At 45.2% G+C, this 20,652-nt stretch overlaps 1 protein-coding gene across 4 annotated transcripts in view; it reads left to right on the top strand.

Annotated features, from left to right (window-relative positions):
- Positions 1–20,652, top strand: part of ESRRB (estrogen related receptor beta) — a 142,795-nt gene that overhangs the window by 106,776 nt on the left and 15,367 nt on the right. For all 4 annotated transcript variants that reach the window (XM_085061738.1, XM_085061736.1, XM_085061737.1 and 1 more), the window contains 3 exons: positions 3,458–3,574; positions 18,394–18,504; positions 19,129–19,290. In XM_085061738.1, the coding sequence (XP_084917864.1) occupies positions 3,458–3,574; positions 18,394–18,504; positions 19,129–19,290 (390 nt within the window). The remainder of the gene's footprint in view (positions 1–3,457; positions 3,575–18,393; positions 18,505–19,128; positions 19,291–20,652) is intronic.

Genomic DNA, 20,652 nt, shown 5'->3' with positions numbered 1-20,652 from the left:
AGAAATCTCTTAAATAATTGAGAGATTTTACTCTGATTTTCACAAAGTACCTCACATCACACCAGGACTCAGGCTATGATGCCTCAGTGAGGACTAATTTAAGTGAATAGCAGTGAAGAAGAAACCAGAAAAAGCAAGATGGGATTTTTTCAGCAAACAGAAGGTTCTTGTTGTTTTTTTAATCTAGTTTTTCCTGAGTTTCCTTGTAGAAAGGTAGAGTCGGTAAGCAGGGAGCAGCTTGTGTCCTCAATGCTGTACTAATTTGAAGCTCAGCTTGCCTAAGGACCCTATCCAGAATTTAAGCAGGAGATGGGTGGGACTTCACTGTGCTACCCAAGCTCAGGGAGACATTCTTGTCTTCCCAGTCCATCCTGTTCCAGAGAGGTAGGGTGAATATAGGATCTCTTGAATGACCAAGTATTCGTGTGCAATTTTCAGGTGCTCCTATTACGCGTGCTCTAGAAATTACACCAAATTGTTTAACAGTCAGAGGTCTAATTTTGCAGAAAATAGGGTAATTTTGCAGTTCTCCAGCATAAAAACCCATGATCTATCACTTTAATACTCCTTTGCTGTTTTGTAGCATCTCTCATCTAAAGGCTTTAAAGTACAGTTAAACCGTAATGAATAAAGACTCACAATCTCCCCAGAAGGTAGGTTTGGTGTTCATTTCATTTTGCAGACGAGCAAACTAGGAGACAGAGAGGAAGTATTTGCCCTCCAAGGTGATATATGAAAGCTTAGAAGAAATCGAGACTCGGATCTGTTCACCTACGACTTGATTTTTTGGAGCCATTATTTAGGTAAATCTTGTGCCATGGCATCAGTGAGGTTCTGCCATTTTTTCCAGATCATATGTAAATATTTTCTAAGTAAAGGAAATCTCTCTAATAAGTAATGGCTCAAAACAAGGCCTTGTCTATTAAATTATCCCTTTTTTTGTCCTTTCCTTTTGGGTCGCGTAATCTACAGTTCATGACACACAGAGACTTGACTCAAATTCTGTTGTTGCTTACAGAGTTGTCCGTGTCTGTGTGCACCCTTGTGTGCTGATGCTCTTCTGCAGGACTTTGCAGCACCCCCCGCTGCTGCAGTGAAGGGAAGCTCTCTCTGAGGCCCCCGTGCTGGCAGCTGGGCTGGTGGTGTGACCGCCAGCCACTGGGAGGCTGTTGGAATTTCGATGAGTTAATCTCATCACTTTATCACAGGGCACTTACAGAAATTACACGGAGCTGTGAGCAACTCACTGTGCTGGCAGCCAGCCCCAGGACCCATAAAAGAAATTGAGAGACAGATTAAAAAAAAAAATCAGAGAACTTTGTTAAACTTTTGGAGATGACAGTTTTTCCTGGTCGAGTTCTGCTTGGGTAATGCCTACTGTGCCTTCCCTGGTGGTACCCCTGTTTTCTGCAGTAATGGCAGGCATTGCCCCCAGCTGGGCCTCTCAGTCTATGCAGTGCACAGCATGTTTTTGGGCTTGATATAAAACTCCATTTCCTATGGCAGCATTGTCTTGTGTGAAGAGGGCACAGTGAGCCTCAGCTGTAGCATTTGTACCTGCAGAGAGGGCTGTAAGACACAGCTGCAGGTGCTTGCTTCCTTTGGGCTAGGCACATGAGCCTGTGTTCAATAGGAAGGCAACAAAGATCCTGAATGGGATGTCCCACCGGGCTGGGTGTATTTTTTCATCCATGCTAACCAGCAACCTACAGGGCTGCTGCACTACATAGTGGCCACTGCTTTACTGTCCAGGAATGGGAGTTTGCCCAGTGCTCAGCCTCCTCTGAGGCTCCTTTAGCAATCATGACTCTAGTACAGATGTGTTTTTGAGAACTCCTTATTCAAGCTGTACTTGTGTGTGTATATGGTAACTTGTACCTACACACACTCTGACACTATCACAGTTGTGATATAGGTTTTGTAGGCTCTCTCCAGTACATTGCTTGTTAAGGGATTCAGGGACTAGAGGCATGGGGAAGGTTGGGGATCTGCTTGGTACTGTGAAGGGACTTTGAGCTTCCAGATGAGAGCTGTCAGTGTCTCCCACTGCTATAAAGGCTCAGTGCCCGTACTGTAATGACTCTGTAATGACTCTGCGGGCAAATTTTGGGCTTTTGGACCACAAAACATGAAATCTCACATCTCTCCAGGGCTCTGATCCTGGCTTTAGTGAGAAAGGTTGGCATTCAAACAAAGGCAAAACCTTCCAAAGTGAGACTGTGTCTGAGTTTTTTTCCCAGGTTTGTTCCTGCTCTGTTCCTTCCTGTGTGGGGCACAGCAAGTATCCGATCATGAGATCAGGGCCACTGTACTCATGGGTCTGTAATGTGCTGGAGCTCTGTGTCTAGAACAGGAATTTGTTTATTACTTTGAGATCAAGCTTGAATCTCAATTTCCAGCTCTCTGAGAATGTTGATACATGGCTGGCTATTGAAATTCAGATGCTGCACAATGACGAAATACAGCCTGAATGGAATCAACTTGTGCAGCGCACTCTGCTCCTGCAGACAAACTGTATTTGAGGGCAGATGAGCAATGGTAAGAGGAATGGGGGGGCTGGGCTGAAACTTAGGAGTAAGTTGCAAGTCTTGTGACAAAACAAGAAACAAGAGGCAGAATGTTTATAGGTAGCAGGCTGATCACCTTTAGGCTTTTGGGGTTGTGTGTTCCTGGGGTTTCACTCAGCATGGGCTAAGAATAATGAGATAAATCAAATGGTGCTTTCTTTCTTTTGATTCTGTGCTCAGTTTTTCCACTCAGAAATCCAGGGGGCTTTCCAACAGCTTAGTGGCCCCCAAAGTCTAGTTACCACCCCCAGAGATTGGTATGTATCACACTGTTGATCTTTATTTATAGGAGGAAATGGTCTGTGCAGAGGGATGAGAGGCAGGTGCACAAGGACTAATAAAGTAAAACTGTAAAGATTTGCACGGAGAACCCACGTTTGTTTTACAGGATGTCTTATCCACCTTTCTCAGTGCAGACCTATTGCTTTCCTGCTACCTGTAGTATGCCAGCTGGCAGGAGGGAGCAAAGGAGGAGATACTGTTTCTGAGTTCCCTGGTTCCACAACCAAGGCAAGAAAGGATGGGTGACATCCATCCCACAGACACGGAGCAAGACTGGCAGTAATGGAAATGCTACTAATGTCTGAACTGCTCCCACTCTCAGCCCTGGACTTCAGGGAACAGGCCAGGTTACAAGGGGTGCAGCACGAGGGATGATGACATGCCTGGAGGACACATGCCCAAAAGCCCAGCACTGCAGTCATCCCTTTGGCTCAGTCAGCTGGGTATAGTCTTGGAGGATGTGTGTGCAAATGAGTGAGCAAACGTGCAACATATGCATATGCAACATCCCACACTGATGGTGGTGGGAATATTTGGGCACTACAGCTGTCCCTGGATCCATGGGGAGAACGTGATTCCTGGGTGACCATCTCTGTGTTTTATTACAGGGAATATTGAATACAGCTGCCCAGCCACCAATGAATGTGAGATCACGAAACGGCGGCGCAAGTCCTGTCAGGCCTGTCGCTTCATGAAATGCCTCAAAGTGGGGATGCTAAAGGAAGGTAAGACAGAGTCAGAATGAGAATTTTTCTCTGTCACGACAGTGCCTGGTATTCCAGACCTTGCAGAATCTCCCAGGCTAACTACATTCTTGGCCTCTTTGTCTTTCTGAATGTATCTTTCTACAGGCTTTGTAAAAGAGTCAGGATGGGCAGTGACCAAGGGGGAAGTCCAGAGAAGAGAGTGGTTCTAGTCAGTGCTCTCATGCTCTGATATCATTTCTAGTACTCGCAAATTTGACAAATAACTGGAAACTGGTGGTGCCAGACTGTTTCCTTTCCCAAAGGAACTCTGGGCTGGAGGGTGTTGCTATTCTTTCCCCCAGTTAATTTTTCAGTGTCGGGGAAGAGAGGCTCTTTCATGATCATGACTGGTTTGGGTGTACTTCATAAGGGAAAGATGGAGTTAATGCAGAGCTCTGATACAGTGTGCCGTGAAGGTCTGCCTGTGTTACCACTCAGGAGACTCTCTGAAGATGGTTGGTAGCACAGGTTTGTCTGGGAGCTATGGGCCCCCTGCCCTGCATACTCAGCCTGTGTTATGCTCAGCCTATCGATCTGTTCAGCACTCTTTGAGCAGCATTCAGCTTCCCTCCTGTGCTGTTTTTCCTCCCACACCCCCTTTCTCAATCCTTGTCCGTTCAAAATGAACCATAGGGAATTCAGTGGCAATTAAACACATTCTTATGGATTGACTTTAAAGCTTTGTTTCCCTTGGGTCCCTCTGGGAAAGGCAGTGAGGGGAGGAAGGGAAAGGAAGGAGAAGCATTGCATGCAACCCTCCGCATCATTATACCGGCAGAGCAAGGTCCACTCAGCTTAACCACAAGGAAGAACCACTGGCTGTGGTCTGCACAAGTCCTGTATGCTGGAGCCAAGATGCCAGCATACAACTTTCTTCCAGGTCATAACATCACAGCAGCTGGTGATAAATTGTACAATGTCACTTGAGTGCATATTGCTTCTCACTAGAGCTCTCTCATTTCTTGAGAGGCAGGTTGATGGCAGCCAGTGTTGTTAAGAATGTAGATTAGACATTAAACTCATTTTGTTCTTTGATGGATGTGTAGTTTCTGTGGTTAAATATCTTCCTTCTAGGGCACACCAGTTACCAGGGGGAGGAGATGCAGACTTCTGTAGTTTGGCCTTTCCTGACCTATGTGTAGAGGTGGTAGACTCAGAGGATCTTGATCTCCTACTGGGAGGGAGGCCCCTACTTTGTAGTTAGAGAGAGACCACTGGAAACCTGCTTCTCTTCATGTGGTAGTTCAGGGAGGGGATGTATCCCCTCACCCACTAAAGCCAATATACACTAGTGACACTGGATTTAGTGGGAGTGCAAGTTGTTAATGCATTGTAGCCTATTCATATGAATCCCATAAAACAACCTTAAAAGCCTGTGGTGGCTGAAATCCTTCTGCAGAGCAGCAGCATGGGTTCAGGCTTGCCACTGTCTGTGCTGCCCTGCATCCAAGCAGTTGAGCCTCTTAGAGCTGGCAGATGCAGGAACAGCCACAGGAGCTGTGCTGATATGCTGTGTGGTCAGGGCATCCTCTGCTTCCAGTTCTGGGAGTTCAACACTGTTCAGAGCAGGGTCCTGTGAAAGGGTTTTGTGTCTTAGCGTCCAAGTTCTGTGAAAACAGTTAACTCCTTCCAGACCAGGGTCAGGCTGGAAAGTGGTATAAATTCACTCACACCATGCTGTCCCTGAACTCCTGAACCCTGTGGGATACTACTCATGACAAACTGAAATTTGACTCTATGGCTGCTTTTGTGCTGAAATGTATTTAGTTATTCATATAGGAATTGATCAGCTATCATTAAAGTCACTGGGGAAGCTTGGTTTGCTATTGATGTTAGTGTGTCTATGATCCTGCCCATAATATTTAGAGCTGTGGAATATACAGCATAAAGATTTATTGATAGCAATGGGATGCAAGAGCACCTGATAATATCAAGAACAGCAGGGGACACTACCTTGGCAATCTGCAAATAGGGCTCCTGTGTCCTAACACAGAGTGGGCAGGTGATGTTGGGCTTGCATCGTTTTTTCTCTTTCTTTTGCTCAGTTTCCCTGATTGAGAAATAAGGGTCATACTGCTTTGCTTTGCAAAAGGGTAGTGAGGACCAATTAGTTAACTTTATGTGAAGCTTGGTGGAAGCATGAAGTATTAGTATACAGAATTCAATCAATACACATCTTTAAAAGCCAAATCCAAGAAGGGAGAAAAATGGTTTTACACTATTTGGTCTCCACAGAGCCAGGAGTTTCTAGAAAGAACAAATCTATAATTGTTTGACTTGCTCAAAATGCAGAATTGACAAGGGATTTCAGATTAGAAAAGGTTCATTTGGTCTTTTCCATCTCTGATCTGTCATCATATTAGTTTATCCATCCCTTTTCTCTGCCAAGGCACGAGTGTTCCCAACTGTACCTTTTGAGTAGTTTAACTTGAAAAAACCCTGAAGTTTTTTTTAAATCCCTGATGTTTTGGTTTCCCCAGAGAGCCTGTTCTGCAGTCTCCAAACTCTCATTAGGACAAGATGTCTCTTGATATTTGGGCTATGATTATTTTTCCTTTCAGTAGTTCCTCTTCCTACTCTGCCTTGCTGTATTTCTCTCTTCATCCCTGGGTTCATGCATGGCAGAAGGTTACTAAACCATGTTCTTTGTCCTTGATTATCACAAGTTTGGAGAAAAACAGTTTGGTTAAAGACAAGATCTAGAAATCAGTTCTTCTCTTCACAGGTTTCTCCTTGATGCCCTTGGGAAAGCCACTGGGCTTGCAACTTAGTTTGGGTAAAGAAATTATCCTTTTGCTCAAGAATAATGTGATATTCCATTAGTTACTAATTAAGGACTTCATAATTTCTTCTCATTTTCCTGGTTATTTTTGCCATACATGATGTACATACCTCCTCCTGCCTGGTGGGCATGTGGCCTGTTCTTCAAGCAGAAGGCATCAGTACTCAAAGATGTCAAAAACAAATAACCATGACTTCAAGGTCTGCTTTACTCTTGAAATTCTCAGCTTGATGCTGCAGGAAAGACTTAGGCCCTCCCCTTGGGGACTGTGTATAAGGGTCACCAGACATCTTTCCTCCCCACACAGGCTGCAGCTCAACAAAAAGCTGTGAATGTAGCCCTTTAAGATCTGGGGAGACTGGCCCTAACACAGAAGTGCAGGTTATTCAGGCAATGCCGAGTGAATGAGGATCAGGGCAGGAAGAGAGCCAATGGAGCAATCAATAGGTGTCTCAGATATCCAGGCCACTTTCTTTAAGAGAGCTCTGATCAATGTACTGCAACAAGGGAACTGCACGGACACTAGAGCTTCGCTGTCTCAGGTTCTCCTGGCGTGACGCTGCAGGGCAGGCAAGACTCACTGGGGAAAGTGGCAAGCAGAAAGCTCTGCCCACGGAGCCCAAGTGGCTCAGATGTCTGACGTGTTGGCCTGTCTGGCTGCCTGTCTCTCACTTTCCCCTTCCATCTGGAGAGTGTCCCCAGGGAGCATTAATTAGACCTAGCAGGCTTATATAGGAACCTGCTCAATCTGAAGTCCAGCATTGCAGTAGACTCCAGTCCTTCATGTAGAGAGACGCTGTCCCCAGAAAACCTGTGCTCTGCTGCTTTTCACCTTGCTGAACCACCAGCCTGCAGGCAGTGGCAGATGGGCATTTTCACAGCTTTGTCCACTAGAATTGCATGCCCCTCCACTCTGCAAAAATCAGGGAAACCTGAGAAACCTGTGACACTGCTCACCCCAAATGGAGAAGATGATACCTGCATGCATGTCTGGCATGGGGGGATGGCCAGTGAAGGAAAGTGTGCCCTGCAACTTGCAAAGGAGAGGCATTGTTCAGAGCTGGGAATCCCTGGGTTTGTACCCCATTGCCTCTCTTTTCTCCCATCACTCTCTATATTGTGCCTACAATGACCAAGTGTAGTTCTTCAACTCTGGGCTCTACAGAGTAGATCTAGATCTTCCTGGCTTTCTGGAATGACAGAGAAATTTCACTAGTTTGGCAGGTCTCCTTTAAAAACTCAATATACCTTGTCAGTTTTAGGAAGAATATACCTTTGCCATTCACACTCTAGCCTCCCATAGCCTTTGTGTTCTACAGCAATTTGTCTTCAAGAGGCTGATGTAATTTCAGATGATACATGGCTCAGTATGTGGGCTCAGAGGTTTTATTTTGGACATTGGTTGGCCTCCACACTTCTGCTGCCTCTCTGAAGTTGCAGTCCTGTGTGTCACCTTGCAGAGTGGCATCATGACAAGGACAGTGGTGTCAGTTCTCCTCTGTATGTCAGTTCAGAGAGTTGACCTTGGGTGTCCACTGGATGCCCACCAAGTTGCTCTTTTACTCTCCATCCTCAGCAGGAGAAAGGGAGAAAATATGTTGAAAAAGCTTGTGGGTTGAGATAGTGACAGGGAGATCATCGAGCAATTACTGTCATGGGCAAAACTCAACATAGGGAAAATTAATTTAATTTATTGCCATTTAATAAGAGAGTATGATATTGAGAAATTAAAAACAAAACCAAGACCACTTTCCTCCCACTTCTGTTTCTTCCATGGCTTAACTCACTGGTGACATCTACTTCCTCTGCCTCAAGGAGCACAGGTGAATAGGGACTGGGGGTTTGTGGTCAGTGCAAAATGCTTCATCTCTGCTGCTCTTTCCTCCTCACATTGTTCTCCCACTCCAGTGTGGTGCCCCTCTCATGGAATACAGTCTTTCATGAACTTCTTAAATACAAGTCCTTCCTGTAGACTCCAGTGGGGGTCCTTTCCATGAGGTACAGTCCTTCAGGAACAAACTGCTCCAGTGTAGGTCCCCCACAGTTCCTGCCAGAAAACCTGGCATGGCCTCCTCTCCTTGGGCTGCAGCTCCTACCAGGAGCTTGCTTCAGCACAGACTTTCCACAAGCTGTGACCTCTTCAGGGCATGTTCACAGTGTGGGTTCCTGCATGCCTGCAGGGTGGATATCTGCACTACTGTAGTCCTCCATGGGCTGCAGGAGGACAATTTGCTTCACCATGGTCTTCAACATGGACTGCAGAGAGGCATCATCTGGCACATGGAGCACCTCATCTTCTCTGACCTTGGTATCTGTGGGCTGTTTCTCCTGTATTTTCTCATGCCTCTCCCAGCTGCATTTGCCCTTTGTTGAATGTGTTATCACAGAGGCACCACCAGCATTGCTGATGGGCTGAGCTTTGTTTTGGAGCTGTCTGGAGCAACATAGGGGCAATTTCTGGTGTTTTCTCACAGAAGCCATCCCTGCAATCTCTTACTACCAAAATCATGTCACATAAATGCAGTACAGCCCTTGAAAGGGAAATATTCTGAGATCATCAGAAGAGGAATGGGGATAACAGGTGAGGTGCAATGAGACATCAAGGCCTCTCATTACAGAACTCATCTTTGGCTGAAAATGACAGACAGGCAAGTGGAGGAGAGGCAATATCAGACATATCAAACCATAACATACCAAATAGAGCAGACTGGCTGTTTTCTGGGTATTTGGTCCTTTACTGTTCCAGAAGCCTTGCAGAACTTTTTCTTCAAAGAATTGTATTGTTCCTAAAGCTGTGTTGTTCCCTGTTCTGTGCTGGCACATCTGCAAAGACCCAAATGGAGCATAAACAGTTCTGAAAAGGAAGCAAAGCTGGGTCACTAAATGTTTTCATGATGTGTTTGCACATGCAATCGTGTCATATCACACAGTGGAAAACCATACAGCAAAGAAAATACCTGTTAAAAAAAATCTCATCCAGGCATTGAAATGTCATTGATTATTTCACCAGCCTTTGAGTCTTGTTTTCCCTCTTAATAGGAGTAATATGTATTATGTTGCTGAAGTTCTGTTGTCTTCTACTCCCTGCCAGTGCTGAGACTTGTCTTCTCAGAGTCTTGCTCATGACTGAGTCCTAAGAGCAACTTTCTGAGATGTATGAGTGACTTCTGCCCAGTTTCAAGATGTCACTTGTTGGCTTCCAAGAAAGAGGGCAAAGACTGAAAGGACCCTGGGGATGTGTCCTGTGATAGACCAGGTATACCTTATTTCGGAAAATAGAAGATAGGACTCCCCAGGAGTACATGCATTGGAGTACAGTCATTCCTGCTAAGAGCAGGAATGGGGATTCCTGGGATAGGAGAACTGCCCTGTATGAGATGTTTTGTCCTACTCTGAATGTCTTTGAAGGTAAGTTGTCCTCAGGCCTAGCCTTCTGCCTCTCAGGAATCACCCTTGTGTGGTGAGGTTGAAGTCTACAAATGCAAGGAAGAAAGGTAGGAGAATATAGTCTTGATCTGGATGCAGAAAAGGGAAGCTTTTAAACATTGAGAGGGAAGTCAGGGAATTATCCAGTAAAGACATGTGATTTGTCTTATCTGCATGACTCTCTTTCTTCCCAAAACTGTATCTGTTGGGCTGTAGTAATCCCAGGTACAACCATTCCTTTCCCAGGTTTTTTCCTTTGCGCCTAATGCATTTCTGTAAGAAATTCTAGAGAACATATTAAAATTCAACAAGGAACCCAAATTCTTTGCTACGAATCTCTCAAGCTCTTGGACTCCTATCTGTCTAATATTATTTCTGATGTAATGTTTGCTGGAATGTGTGGATACTCACACTGCAATACCAGGCAGTGACAAAGGAAAGAGAAGTCTACAGGAGAGAACCCAAAGTTCATTCAGCTCATCTTCCTGTTAATTGTTCCACTTCCCTTCTCCCTGTCTTTAGGAATACCCTGCCTCCCAGAACCTTGCAATAGCCTGGTAACCTTTGTCTTACCTAGGTGCCTGCATCTCTGTGAATGCTGGAGGTGGTCCCCACTTCTGAGAGGGTGAGACTGTAATCTCCTAATTTCAGGAGTAGTTATGTCTTAAATCCATCTCCTCTTCAAGACCCTGGATGATTAGGAAACCCTGTACTCAGTGGAATTGCCCTGGTGTTTATTTCTAACTCTTCAGTTTCCCTTACCAGCTGCTGATGTCATAAATATTTTGCAAGGAATCAAATCTGTCATCCTGGACAGACTTGGCTCTGTGATGCTGTAAATTTGGTGCAGTCATCCAGTATCTGAGCAAGGAATTCCAAGCATTGGTGATTTCAAACTGCCTCCACTTACAGCTTTGCCTTCATCCTCTACTAAAATCCAGATAACTGAATCAACAGCAGAGTTCTTTTTCAGCAGCATAACCAAATGGAGGGTGTTTAATTTCTGGTTTCAAGTGAAAGAATCTCTCAATGGAGCAAAGTGTTTCCAGCAGCCTCTCCCTCCTGCCCCCATCCCTGCTTCCAGACCATGTGTTCTCAAAAAGATATTTGATTTCAGTGAAAGCTCAGCTGACATCCCTGCAATATGCTTGGGTTCTTGCTTTGTGCTTCCTGGGAAGGATGAGGGCTCCTCCGGGGACCCTGGGTAATTGGGTTAGTGGCCAGCTCATGTCAGGAAATTAAAAGGTAGCCCTGATCAGGTTGCTGCTGTGTGCAATTTAATGGCTTTGTATTTATAGAGTATTCTGCCTCCAGCCGCTGCCAGAAATATCGCTATTGGAGATATCCAAATGAAAAAAAGAGAAAGAAAAAAAGATTTTTCTTTTTGAAAATATCCTTATGTTTAAAAACAGACTGGCAACTCCCTGTTCTTTGAAACAGGATCTCTAGGAGCAGTGAGAGGTGTCTTGATGACTATATCTTCCACACCCAACTATTTTCCAAGGCATAAATTGAGCATTTGCAATGTGGCCGGAGCTGAGGTGTGACAGAGAGCCTGTGCTGCCTTTGGCAGGTTGGTGGTAATTCTCTGAGGAGGAGGCTTCCAGCAGATGGACTATCCACAAAGTGCACATTGGGTTGAGGGCACTTGGTATCTGTTTTCTGGACATAAGAATGGCACATCCAGGACCATCCCTACACCTTCTCCCTTATCTAATGAATTATGAGTCTGTTTAATTTTGTTCCTCTCTTTCATTTTGAATTTTGTGGTTCTTACCACACCTAACTAAATCTTCATTCTTTCAAACATCTTCCAAACATCTTTCAAACGAAGTCCAGGCTCCATTGATATACATCTAGGTGGGTTCAGAGAGGCATCACCTCTAAACAGTTTTATAATGAATACTTTGTGTATTTTGTCACCAAAAATTGTGCTTAGTGCTCTTATAACACACACAGAAAAGAGGAAGCAGATAAAAACTGCAACAACCATCCTGGGATTTTTAGAACCCCGCCATTGTCCTACAAGTTTTTAGGCAGTTCTGACAACACAGCAGGTAAGATTCTTCAAGGTAAGCAAGAATGGGATGGGACTGCGTAGATGCTCCATTGCTCTACAGCAATTTAAGGCATGTGCCTCTGATGACCTGTGTGTACCAGTGACTCAGCTCTGCCAAGATTCTCCATCCTTTCCCCTGACTCACCTTTGTAGACTGTGCCAGCCCTTGGCCTGCAGGGTATCCTGAGAGGGTCTTTGCTCAGAATTTCCTGGCATAGCTGTTGCAATTTAAGAATTAAATAAGAAGCGGACAGTAGTTCTCAGCATTAGAAACGTCACTCCTGAGGTGAGGACTTGAAGAGATGCTTCAAGACTTGAGCAGAGTTGCTGTGAGAGGCTGGCCAAAGCAGAGCATGCTGTGTTGGTGTGTCTAACTCCCTCACCTCTGTGGATCTCCATCACAAGTTGACCTCTCTCTGAGCTCTACCTCTTGGAAAGTCAGTGGAGCCGAGGCTTTGTCATCTTTTAGGTCTGTTGTTAGGAAAGGCAACCTTGGTCTTTTCCTAGCAGGCATGTGCCTACATCAGTTCCTTTCACACAGTGGCCCTCAGCCTACTCCTGTGCAGGCATTGTGGCCATGGGTGGCATAACCAATAGAACTGCTGACCTGCTTCAGACTGTTTGGAGGGCTGGGAGGGCAAGCAATCAAAGGAGAACATTTGCAGGGACCATGGGCACAGGGTGAATATATGTGCGTGTGACTTATTACAGAGAGTTGTTGCAGAGAACAAGGTACTGAGGTATTTTTTATTTCCATTCGCCCTTGAAGCTCTTGTTAATTTCTGAGTTTCAAGAGTTACTGTGGGAGCAAAGTGAGACTGGCTCAGCATGGGAAGAAAGATATACATTTGAGAGACAGCAGTGGCTAGTGCTACAGACAGCCCTGCAGAGCTGGCAGCCATGCAGCTGGCATTGGGAGAGGAGGAGGAGTGGTTTGCAAGCTATGTCAGTTACACCTGACTCTGTATGCTTTGGAACATACATTTGGACCATCCATTGGCACATGCTGTGTGTGAGGAGCTGACACCTTGGGTCACTGCTGCAAGGCATGTGAGACCCTCTGGGACTAGTTATCATCAGGCATCACAGGGCTAACCTGTCTCTCTGAGTTCAGGGACTCTTCAGTCAGCCCAACAGTGAAGCAACTTCCCTACCTGACTAACATAACCCTGAAAACATCAAAGGTGGAAGAGGCTGCAGCATCCTACTTGAACTGATCTAATCTCTCTGTAGGCTTTTGTAACACAGGAGATGGATTTTCATTTCCACTGCCCCTCATCCCCAGAACAGTTCTCCACCCTTTCTTTCCAAGTGTAATTTCCAGACTTGTTCACCTGCACCCGGCTAGTCACTGGGTTCTTCTGGCTGTGCTGATTTGTGACCCTCAAGTTGCTTTTTTGTAGTTCAAATTAGTTGGGTAATTGCATCAGACACCTACCAGAAGACTCTCTAGGGACTGGCCTCTTTTTGCCACAGCACTAGAGCCTAATAGTATAAAGGGATCTTTTCTTATTCCCAAAATGGAATCTGAGTAACAAAAGAGTGCCTCTTCAGTTTGCAGACTCTCCATTCCTGTTAGGCAGAAATGCTTTTCCCTATAGTCTATTTCTTTCTCCATCCTGGCAGGCCTGACTTTTATGGTCATCACTGCTCTCTGTTTCCTTGATAGGCTTCCTCCTGGCTCACTCATCCCATTGCCACATCCTGTTGTCTCTCCTGAAGTTCAGAGCAGAAAGGAAGATGGAAATTTTGTAGGAGACACCTTGCATACAATCATTCTCTCTTTCTTTCTTCTCTGCTCTTAGCCCATATGTTCCAGCTTCCTTGACCAGGGCCAATCCATGCACTTTAGACTTCAACTCCTTGGGACAGGTGCATCTGTTAGCTACAGAGCACCACCTCAGCTCACACCCTGGGAGAGCAAGCAGGCTGTATTGGTGTGGAAATTGCAGCTCAAGGATTCCGTGGGCAGTGGACAGAGGACCTGGCTACTGTATCAGGGAAGCTCAGCAAAAGCAGCCCTTTTGCCATTGCTTCCCTGTGTTTTCTTTGGTTGTGTCCTTCTCGGCCTAGACACATATTGTACCCTGCAAACCCTGTAGCTTGGCTCCTCTGTTAGCTCTTTCAGCCAGATAGATCTTTCTGTTCCTATCAATCCATGGGCATGTGATAGGACTCGATGGAAAGTGAGGTGAGGCTGGTAATTTGACACGACAGCTGATATTGGGCCTTGACTGCTTTTCCCACTGGCCAGGGCTTAGCTTCACAGAGCTTTTAAGAATATTTTTAGTCCCCAGAAAATAAAAGAGAAACTAAACCTGACTATGTGTGCTGTCGCCTCTGCATACTCGGCTATTTTTACTTCCGACAGTCTCGGCCTGGGTCCAGCTTTTAAAAAAAGCTGGAATTATTTTACTTCCATTAAGAAAAAAGCCCCAAGGCCTGATGTTATCAAGTCAGTAAGGGGACATCTGATCCCAAAGTTGTCGGGCAGACGTCTCTCCAAGGGGCATGTCAGAGAAATGCAGGGAGCTTGAACGATCAGCAGATCAGCTCTCCCACTGCAGAGGCTTGGTGCTGGCACAGACCTCTCTGCAAGAGTGCCTGGAACACGAGTGGCACCCACAGGACACTTGGAAAACTGACATCCCTGCCCCAGGCAGGATGCTGAGCTGAGAAGTCCTGCACAAGTCCTGGTCCTGCCCTCCTCCCTGCAAGGTCAGAGGGGCTTGGGCAGGCAGGGGAGCTGAGAATAAGCTGCCAGGGAGCTGGAACTCAACCCCTGTGGCATACACCAGGGTCAGCTCCATAGCTAGATCAGATGAGTTGCCAGGACTCTTATGCAGGGTCTCTCAAAAGATAACAAAATTCAATGAACAGCAGCACTTTCTTGCAAGACAGGGGAGTGGGAGGAAAGGGGATGTTTCCAGAACAGATGGCCTTCCTTTGAAGGAACTACCAGCAAGAGAAGTTATCAAGGGGTGGTACTTTCCAAACTTTGCCCCATACTGCTGCATCTCACCTCCTTGCTGACACAAAGCAGGGTCCAGGAGTGCCTGTGGTGGTGACATTTTTGCAGGACGAGTGCCTTCTCTCCTTTGAACTAGCAGTTGTGATTCATGTGAGAATAGGGTTTGTGCAGGAGCTGGAAGGCACCAGCTTTATTTTGCTTGTCTTCTTGTGAGGCTGCAGTGCCAAAGCCTATGTAAGTCTTCAGTATGGACCAGCTGCATCTCAAATGTGGCTGCTGCACCTTGCAGCTCAGGCTCAGGTGGCTGCATGCAGTGTGAAGTCTGCCTTGTGATTGCAGCATATGTGCCACTCAGCCTTGCTCCATCTCTCTCTCTTTCATCTCCCTTCTCCTTACACTCTCTCACTTCCATTCATCCCAGTTTACATCCCCCTCCATTTCTTCTCTGCTCAGTGTTTTCCTTCATGCTGCTTCTCTGAGCTCACCCACCACACCTCCCCACTCTATTTTAATGTCTGTCCTTTAGTGTCTCTCTCAGACCTGCACTGCAACTAGCTTTCCTGTCTTAAAATTAACCGCAGAGGAAATCAAGTAGAGCAGCAGGCATTCACTTGGGTACCTAAGTACCACAGGTACTGATTTTTAGCTATGCCCTTTCCTTCCATCTAGATATGACCCATTAGACTGTCAGATCCTTAGGAAAAGGTTTTTACCATGATGTAAACTTATGTCTGCAGTGTCACAGTCAGGGGCTCAGGGGTTGAAATTTTTTATTTATTTATTTAGTTTATTGTAGTACCAGTGGGTCACTGCACTCAGCTGCTGGAGCTGGGATGTGCTATGTGGGGCTCAGCCTGTCCACCAGGCTCTGCAGCTGGAGTGATGATGACAGGGTAGAATGGCAGCTCTGCAAATGCTGATTGAAAACATTTGCCTCAAGGAGTGTTGCACAGGAAGGGGAACAAGATGAGGACAAACAGTTGCTCAAAATTAACAAGCTGAAGTCCTTGGGCAAACAGACCTCTATCTGCTCAGTGAGGAAAGGAGGGATGGAGGGTAAATCTCTCTGCGTCTTCCTTATCTTTTTTAATGCACTTAAGTCCCTTGTGTCCTTATAATCTGATTGAGGGTCCCTAATACTGCAGCAACCTGTGCAGCCAGCCCTCTGCCAAGCACTGGAGGATGGCATGCCTCTCCTTGGGAGGAGGAAACAGGCTCCTTCCCCCATTTCCTCCCTACTCGTCCTAGTTCCCCCTCCCTGCTGCTCATCAAACTGCACAGTGAAAGCATCCTGGAGGGCTGTGTGTTGGTTTCTGCTGGGCCAAAAATGGTCTTGCTCCCTCTCTCCCCCTAACCACTGGTGTGAGGGAATGCACCCACTTATGAGTCTTATCTGGGAGGGTTCTGGGAAGCTCTGATTCAGTCCTGAAGTCTTGCAGCCTGTTCAGGATTCCTCTATAATCTTTCATAATCATCTTTTAATTTTCATACCCAGTTGCTTGATTTACTGGTGCTTCCTGAAATTTGTGTCTCTCCCTTCTTTCCTGGCTTATAGGTAGGTATCATTCATTTAGCAAAGGATGGAATAGAGGTCTTCTTTCTTAAGAAACCAGGGCTCATTTATACAGGGAAAGAAATCATGGATATAAATTAAAATTTCCGGCTTCATCCAGGACTGTATCAGTGCTGTTCCTCAGGGGTCTCCCTAGATAACCTCAGGTCTGGGATTCCCTGGCTGTCCTTTTTGAAATTGCTCTCTGGACTGTGTTTGGGCTCCTGGGAAAGAGTCTTGCCCACAGGTTACCTGCCATTGGAAATGGAGGCAAAAGAAGCAATAGGCATCATTTTCAGAAACAATACCATGTAACGGAGGAGAAAGGTGGTACTTATGCTTAGGGGTATCAGTGAATTCTCCATACAGAGTCAGAAATAGAAAATGGGCCAGGGGAAAGAAATTACTAAGTGTGACCTGAGCTCATCTATATCACTTCATGGCTTTCTCTCCATCTTCAATATCTGCTGTCCTCCCATAGCAGCCACCTGCAGTAGCAGTTCCCTTGCTCTGCAGAGGTCCATGCCTGTTCATTCCTGCTTCTCCTGCTCAGTGAGAGATACTGCTGCCAGACTCAGTGTTGTTGGCCTGGTTCTTGCTGCTTTGGGGAGGCCAACAGTTGGTACTGTCTGTCAGTCAAATTGTTTTGGTGCTCTAGCCATGAAAACTGTCGGGATCTAGATGTTGCAAGTAGCAGTTTCAGGTGGTGCAGGTGTGGCTGGTGTGAGCATTACAGTAAAAGCTTCCTCTTTTCCCTGACAAAGCAAGCAAACGTGGCATTAAATGCAGTGTGACAGACATGCCTCCTTCTAGGGTAGAGTATTTGCCAGCAGACTGCAGGTTTTTTCAGGCGTACAAGTTGTTCAAAAAGTGTCACTTCAAAACTGATGTGGAGTGTTTGCTTTTAGTTGTTTGTGTTTATGTAGTGGTATGATTGCAAAATATTAATGGCTTAATGTGATTAGTAAGTGTATCACATAATTGGTTCCCATGATCAGACTGGATAAACTCCTGTGTGTTTCTAAGGAAGTACTTGTATAGCGTAAATTCAAAATTTTATTCTAAACAAATGTTCTTACATTTACCTTGAAAGACTTGGTTTTTTTCCTAAAGCTGTTTCTACCAGCAAGACTGAGTTACTCCAATTTCACAGACTGATTATCAGAGACCATATGGCCAGCCAGAAATAACAGACAACTGCACAAATATCTATGGGGGTTTTTTTCACAGTTTCTTTTTAACATTGTAGTTTGTACTAATAGCACGATTTAGTTGCTGTTCCTAGTCTATTGTTGCTGCTATGGTTTTTTGCATGGTGACAATCACTGGCACTTCCCAGTCACTTGGAATTGTTTTCAATGTGCAAGTTCCAATTTGATTCACTGTATTTTGAGAGAGTTGCAACAAATTCTTCAGTGTCTCCCTACTTTATCTTTATCATTGCTCTATTGTAGTTGAGGTTGTTTCTATTTATTTGAATTCTACTTTTATTACAGTTGCCTTACTTGATCAAGACTGAAACATCTTTTTTGAATTCGTAGTTCATTATCTGTTTGCTATAGGTCATTTTTTTCAAATATAAACACTGAGAGGTCACAGGACATTTAACTTCTCGTTTTTAAGAACAATCTAGAAGCTTATTTTTAAAACTGCAGGTTTGAGTGACACTTAAAGTCTTTCTTTTTAAAAACAGTATCATCTAGAGGGCACTGAAGTCTGAAGCTTTTCATTTGCCCGTCAGATTGATAGTGAATCAGTAGTTTGAATGGGTTAATTTCTGTCTTCATTAATGTTATGAATAAAAGTAAAGCTCAGAACAGCATGCTTAGAGCTGGAGGCAGTCTAGCTGGTATTGAGATTGCTGGGTTCAGCTGAGATCTCAAGTGTTTGGGAGAAAGAACCTCCCTGGTGTGTGGAGAACCTCTTACTTAGCAAATTTAAGCATCTGCATGTCAAGGTTCCATAAGGCACTAAGGAATCATGAGGACTTTTTTGGTTTCACCTGCAGGTGTTCGTCTGGATCGAGTCCGTGGAGGTCGTCAGAAATACAAAAGGAGACTGGATTCTGAGAGCAGCACTTACCTGAGCTTACAGATCCCTCCCCCAGCTAAAAAGCCATGTACGTATTGGTCTTGAACTGTGGTCCTCTGAGCAGCCACTATATTTCTTTTCACTTGTCTCCCAAAAGGTACAGTGTAGCCGTTGTCACTTCTGATTCCTGTATCAGTCAATAGCACTGGAAATTTTTTCTTATGGTCATAGTGTAGAGGTACATTAGACAGGCCTAGGTAAAGCTCAGGTGCTGTATTCATTGTACCTAAGGTTAAATACCAGACCTTTTCTAGGAGATTATGTAAATCCATTAAGTGATATTCTGATATTTTCCTTTACCCAAGCTATGTTAACAAAACCAGTCCCATGCTGAGCTGTCTCTTCAGTACTACCCATAGTTCTTTAAACGTTTCCACATGTCACCAACTGACTGCTTATGGCTCCTTCTCCCCTCACTGGACCTGCGTGAGACAATGGCTGATAACATTACAGCAGCTTCCTGCTTTTGTCATCCCTGTGCAGAGCTGGTTTGGCATAGGCAGATCACTACAGCTTGTGCAGCTGCAGTGTGGTTTTCTGTTGTGACCAAAACCATTACTGAGGTCCTATGGGCTCTATAGTCATGTCTCATCCCAGGAGGGTCCACCTAATGTCATGAGAGATACAACAACTTCTCCTTTGAAATGTGCAGTGACTAAGATCGTCTCCCACTTGCTGGTGGCTGAGCCAGAGAAGATTTATGCCATGCCTGATCCAACCATGCCGGAGAGTGACATCAAAGCCCTGACAACCCTCTGTGACCTGGCAGACAGGGAACTGGTGGTGATCATTGGCTGGGCAAAGCACATCCCAGGTAAATGGGGAATTACAAGGGTGTAAGCATGAACAGCAAAGGGGGCTGTTATTTATCTCTGTGCTTATCAGTTTTAGCCCCAACCAGGACTTTTTCCTACAGTGATGGGTGGAAAGTACTGTCACAAAAAACTGCTAGAGATGGGCTGTCACTGGTAACAAACTCCAATGCAGCCTATGATAAGGTGCATAAATTGATCACAGTATGTGTGTGTGCCCTGGGATTATGCAGAAGGCTTTGATATGATACAATGAAGGTCTGTCTGGTATCTAACACTGAGTGACCCAGTGAAAGCATTTGGGATGGTATGGTGGACTTCTGGGATCTTGCACTGTATCAACCTGACTTAGGTCTGTTGTGTTTATAGACGAATAAATATTATGGCAGTGACTGGACTTCAGAGCTAAAAACAAGGCAGATCCACACCCGCTCTGTAGTGGGCATTCTTGTCCAGACTCAGGAAAGCTTGTCATAATGGATTTGTCACAGAACAAATCCTATTGCAATAGAAAACATGCTATTGAGAGTGAATCTCAAGGCTTCTTTGTTGACAAGTAATGGGGACAACTTATCAGCAGTGTGACTGACCTTGGAAGGCTCACACACTGACTATACCCAGTGTGTGTCTGTGTGATTGAGTGACATAACAAGTGTCCCAAACCTGCAGGTAGGGTGGACCGAGGCTGAAGGAGCAGATATGGCCCTCAATGGAGTTCTGAGTACAAAGATGTAGGCTGGGAAGGGAAAATATTTCCCCCTCTCTAATCCCTTTCTGACCTCACCAGAAACAGGTAGGTTGGATTTGTGTGTGGAGAAGGCTAGCCTAGGAACTTAGGGGATATCCTTGGGATTTACAAGGCTGCTTTTCCAAGATTGCTTCAGACATTCACTATGAACAGCTTACTGAAGCTATAAACAGCTCCCTACAGCTATCTCCTGCCTTCTGTCTCCCTTCCTTGTGTCAGGAGAATATATGAAGCTCTGATACAGGATCACAGGATTTATTGCATGCTGTCTATGGCTTCCACTGCATGGGTCTCTGTTCTTTTGTTTGCTTCTTGGCTATAAGTTCTTCATTGTTTGATGAAGCATCTTAATGTGAGTGATCAGACAGTTAGTTCTCCCATGTATTTTGTTTCTTTCTGTTGCTCCCCTTTTGGCTTTTTGGTAACTGCTCCTCTTTTTCCAGAGAGAGTATTTCTCCTGGGACTCAAGGGTTAGTGGTTTTCTGGGCTACATGGAATATGGATTGTTATGAGATGGGACTACGAAGGCTGAAGAAACTTTTTCAGGATCGTATTTCTGACTAGAGGTTAATCTTGGTGGTGCCCTTCTTACATGAGATCTGCCATATCTGCAGGG

This window comes from Lichenostomus cassidix, chromosome 5 (assembly GCF_008360975.1).
Source record: "Lichenostomus cassidix isolate B80296 chromosome 5, HeHo_3.0, whole genome shotgun sequence".
NCBI lineage: Eukaryota > Metazoa > Chordata > Aves > Passeriformes > Meliphagidae > Lichenostomus > Lichenostomus cassidix.
The sequence above is the reverse complement of the archived record's forward strand: the minus strand, read 5'-3'. Positions and strand labels throughout refer to the sequence as shown.